General features: G+C 55.5%; 1 protein-coding gene across 1 annotated transcript; it reads right to left on the bottom strand.

Annotated features, from left to right (window-relative positions):
* Nucleotides 1–1734: 1734 nt before the first annotated feature.
* Nucleotides 1735–3878, bottom strand: LOC137347479 (uncharacterized). Its single transcript, XM_068011925.1, has 3 exons — nt 3201–3878; nt 2709–2899; nt 1735–2323 (listed from the first exon to the last, which is right to left on the bottom strand). The coding sequence occupies exons 1-3, from the start codon at nt 3876–3878 to the stop codon at nt 1735–1737; spliced, it is 1458 nt and encodes a 485-aa protein (XP_067868026.1).
* Nucleotides 3879–4711: the final 833 nt, after the last annotated feature.

Genomic DNA, 4711 nt, shown 5'->3' with positions numbered 1-4711 from the left:
AAACGTCCCACTATAATTATTAAAACATTAAAATCCTGGGTAATATTTATTTCTCAATCAACATAACTAAAACAGATTATTCAGTTATTATCATTTTGCTGTTTGTGGGATCTTGCTGTGCACAAATTGGTTGCCACGCTTTCTATATTGAAATAGTGACCACACTTCAAAAGTACTTCATTGTCTGTAAAGCGCTTTGGGACATCCTGTGCTCATGAAAGGCATTATATATATGAAAGTGTTTCCTTTTCCTTTCTTTCTAAAAGGTATTACACAGGAGATGTCGAATCCACATGGTCATGGAGACGGGCACAGGGAGTAGCTGCAGACAGACCGCACAAAGCCACTGACCCAGTCAGAGCCACTGAGACAGTGCAATGGAAAATGGAAAATGCCTCTTTGAAATTATTCACTGTCAGAGGTACCGTGACGTTCAGGCTGCAGCATTCTGAGCAATCACCGGTCTCGCACCCACTTCAAATAACCAGCAATTTAAACACTCTTTGCTCAGGAATGTGACCAAAAATAACAAAGTCTGGGGCAAAGGACAAAAAAGGAATCTTCAGCTGAGCTGGTGATCTTTTAAGGGAGAGAGGGAATATGAGCAATTTGCAGATACAAGATGTTGCTCCTTCCAGAGTTCCAGAAATAGAGAATCAAAATCTCAACCCCTCACCGCACACTCGGCTGTCACTTCTGGCTTTAGCTCAGGTTTGTGATATTTCTGCATAGCCCCTCATCAAATAATCCTGAACCTCCCCAGATCAGCATAGTGGGAGAGAAGCACCAAAACGGGCACTTTGAAACTGTCAAACGCCAGATAAACACCCACCCTATTTAAATTGCCACAATGGGACCATCTAAATCTGGATAAACCCCTTCCCTTGTGGGACAAGGCAAATGGGAATGTGGGACTGGGTGAATGGGAGGGTGTGGGACTGGGTGAATGGGAATGTGGGACTGGGTGAATGGAAATGTGGGACTGGGTGAATGGGAGGGTGTGGGACTGGGTGAATGGGAATGTGGGATTGGGTGAATGGGAATGTGGGACTGGGTGAATGGGAGGGTGTGGGACTGGGTGAATGGAACTGTGGGACTGGGTGAATGGGAGGGTGTGGGACTGGGTGAATGGGAATGTGGGACTGGGTGAATGGGACAGTGAGCTTAGTGTGGCCGTTTAGAATGAGAATGGTAGCGTGGCGGGCTGGAGAATCACGTCGGAAGCATCAGTCTGGAAATCCAGCATTGTGATGTTGGTTCCAGATTTATTAGCAGTGGGAAAGCACCAAGGTGGCATCACTGCTCCAACGTAAAGGGAATGTAATTGAAATTGTAGAACAGTAACTTTTAATACATTGGCATCTAATGCATCTCAATTCAATGGGGGGTGGGGGGTGGGTGCTTGGGATTAAGTGGACGTGGGGCAGTCCTCATGTACCTTTGGATTCCCAGCTGTTAAAAGCTGGTGTCACCGAGGAGAGGCTTCAGTGCCAGGATAGGTAGGCAGCCACAACCAGCACTGGCTAGTGGGCAGCGGAGGCCATTGTCAGTCTACAGTGCTGTGCGCTCTGCAAATGGGGCCGGGGTCTCAGTTCTTGGGTGGGAGCACTGGCTTAGGTGGTTCTCGGTGGGAGTACCGACTGAGGAGGGTCTCGGTCAGAGTACCGGCTGAGGGTCTCGGTCAGAGTACCGACTGAGGGTGTCGGTGGGAGTATCGGCTGAGGAGGGTCTCGGTCAGAGTACCGACTGAGGGTCTCGGTGGGAGTATCGGCTGAGGAGGGTCTCAGTCAGAGTACCGACTGAGGGTGTCGGTGGGAGTATCGGCTGAGGAGGGTCTCGGTCAGAGTACCGGCTGAGGGTCTCGGTCAGAGTACCGACTGAGGGTGTCGGTGGGAGTATCGGCTGAGGAGGGTCTCGGTCAGAGTACCGGCTGAGGATCTCAGTCAGAGTACCGACTGAGGGTGTCAGTGGGAGTATCGGCTGAGGAGGGTCTCGGTCAGAGTACCGGCTGAGGGTCTCGGTGGGAGTATCGGCTGAGGAGGGTCTCAGTGGGAGTACCGACTGAGGGTGTTGGTGGGAGTATCGGCTGAGGAGGGTCTCAGTCAGAGTACCGACTGAGGGTGTCGGTGGGAGTATCGGCTGAGGAGGGTCTCGGTCAGAGTACCGGCTGAGGGTCTCGGTGGGAGTATTGGCTGAGGAGGGTCTCAGTGGGAGTACCGACTGAGGGTGTTGGTGGGAGTATCGGCTGAGGAGGGTCTCGGTCAGAGTTCCGACTGAGGGTCTCGGTAGGAGTACCGACTGAGGGTGTGGGTGGGAGTACCGACTGAGGGTGTCAGTGGGAGTATCGGCTGAGGAGGGTCTCGGTCAGAGTACCGGCTGAGGGTCTCGGTGGGAGTATTGGCTGAGGAGGGTCTCAGTGGGAGTACCGACTGAGGGTGTTGGTGGGAGTATCGGCTGAGGAGGGTCTCGGTCAGAGTTCCGACTGAGGGTCTCGGTCAGAGTACCGACTGAGGGTGTCGGTGGGAGTATCGGCTGAGGAGGGTCTCAGTCAGAGTTCCGACTGAGGGTCTCGGTAGGAGTACCGACTGAGGGCGTGGGTGGGAGTACCGACTGAGGGTGTCAGTGGGAGTACCAGCTGAGGGTCTGGGTGGGAGAACCGACTAAGGAGAGTCTCGGTAGGAATACTGACAGGGTCTCAGTTGCGGTACCGGCTGAGGGTCTTGGTGGGAGTATCGGCTGAGGAGGGTCTCGGTGGGAGTACCGGCTGAGGGTCTCGGTGGGAGTATCGGCTGAGGAGGGTCGGTGGGAGTATCGGCTGAGGAGGGTCTTGGTGGGAGTATCGGCTGAGGAGGGTCTTGGTGGGAGTATCGGCTGAGGAGGGTCTCGGTGGGAGTACTGGCTGAGGAGGGTATCGTGGGAGTATCAGCTGAGGAGGGTCTTGGTGGGAGTATCGGCTGAGGAGAGTCTCGGTGGGAGTATCGGCTGAGGAAGGTCTTGGTGGGAGTATCGGCTGAGGAGGGTCTTGGTGGGAGTATTGGCTGAGGAGGGTCTCGGTGGGAGTACTGGCTGAGGAGGGTATCGTGGGAGTATCAGCTGAGGAGAGTCTCGGTGGGAGTATCGGCTGAGGAGGGTCTTGGTGGGAGTATCGGCTGAGGAGGGTCGGTGGGAGTATTGGCTGAGGAGGGTCTCGGTGGGAGTACTGGCTGAGGAGGGTATCGTGGGAGTATCAGCTGAGGAGAGTCTCGGTGGGAGTATCGGCTGAGGAGGGTCTTGGTGGGAGTATCGGCTGAGGAGGGTATCGTGGGAGTATTGGCTGAGGAGGGTCTCGGTGGGAGTACTGGCTGAGGAGGGTATCGTGGGAGTATCAGCTGAGGAGGGTCTCGGTGGGAGTACTGGCTGAGGAGGGTATCGTGGGAGTATCGGCTGAGGAGGGTCTCGGTGGGAGTACTGGCTGAGGAGGGTATCGTGGGAGTATCGGCTGAGGAGGGTCTTGGTGGGAGTATCGGCTGAGGAGGGTCTCGTGGGATTTCCGACTGAGGAGAGTCTCGGTGGGAGTATCGACTGAGGTTCTCGGTGGGAGTGCCCGCTGAGGAGGGTCTCGTGGGATTTCCGACTGAGGAGAGTCTCGGTGGGAGTATCAGCTGAGGAGGGTCTCGGTGGGAGTATCGGCTGAGGAGGGTCTCGGTGGGAGTATCGGCTGAGGAGGGTCTCGGTGAGAGAACCGGCTGAGGGTCACGTCGGGAGTATCGGCTAAGGAGGGTCTCGGTGGGAGTACCGACTGAGGGTCTCGGTGGGCGTATGGACTGAGTCTCAGTGGGAGTACCGGTTGAGGAGGGCCTCGGTGGGAGTACCGACTGAGGAGGGTCTTGTGGGAGCATCAGCTGAGGAGAGTCTCGGTGGGAGCATCAGCTGAGGAGGATCTTGGTGGGAGTACCAGGTGAGCAGGGTTTTAGGTGCTGTGCCAGGGAGGGCCTGTGTTTGGGTGTCTGTAACGGGTGACCAAACTGTTTGGTGAGATGTTTGATTGCCCGTACTGCTGGATGAGAGGGTCGACTATCAGCCAGGGTGGACACTGAGAGCCATCAGGGAATCTGTCGGGAGAAGTTGCCAAGGCAGTGTTGTCTCTGCATCAACAGGGCTCTGTAGGTCCACTGGTCACCTGTCATGGGTCTCATACCACTGTCTTTTTGGACCCCCGTGGCGTGATGTGGCACCTCTGACAGAGGGGGGGCCAAGAGGCAGCTGAATCTGCCCATGAAGCTCCACATGGAGTGCAGCAGCAGCCAGCCATGCAAGAAGAGCCTACCTATGCTAGAGAGTGTATCGGACTCGGTTCAGCTACCTCTAAATGTCCGAGCGGCAGTGTCAGCGAAGACTATGACTCTCCAGGGAGGCCGTCACCAACTTATGTGCCCTTCTGTAGGACGAGTTGCAACCTATGGGATTTGGTGCTCACCCTATGCCTGTGGCCTTGAGGATCACAGTGGCACTAAACTTTTACGCATCTGGATCATTCCAGGAATCCACCGGGGACATGTGTGGGGTCCCCAGGCAGTGACCCACTGCCACATCAAGGAGGTAACCAATGCTCTGTTCAAGAGGGGGGGGCAACTATTGGCACTACCAGACGGACCCTGACAGTCAGGTGGAAACGGCTACTGGATTCGGGGCCATCGCTGGATTCCCCCAGGTGCCGGGTGTGATAGACTAC

The sequence above is a fragment of the Heterodontus francisci genome, chromosome 32 (assembly GCF_036365525.1).
Source record: "Heterodontus francisci isolate sHetFra1 chromosome 32, sHetFra1.hap1, whole genome shotgun sequence".
Classification (NCBI taxonomy): Eukaryota; Metazoa; Chordata; class Chondrichthyes; order Heterodontiformes; family Heterodontidae; genus Heterodontus; species Heterodontus francisci.
Note: the sequence above shows the minus strand (reverse complement) of the source record. Positions and strands in the feature narration are given on the sequence as shown.

Coding starts and splice junctions, on each gene's coding strand:
- LOC137347479 (XM_068011925.1), bottom strand. CDS start 3,878: ATGCTCCCACAAGACCCTCCTCAGTCGGTACTCCCACCGAGGCCCTCC. Junction 2,900..3,200: donor CACGATACCCTCCTCAGCCA/GTACTCCCACCG, acceptor TACCCTCCTCAG/CCAGTACTCCCACCGAGACC. Junction 2,324..2,708: donor CCCACCAAGACCCTCAGCCG/GTACCGCAACTG, acceptor TGACACCCTCAG/TCGGTACTCCCACCCACACC.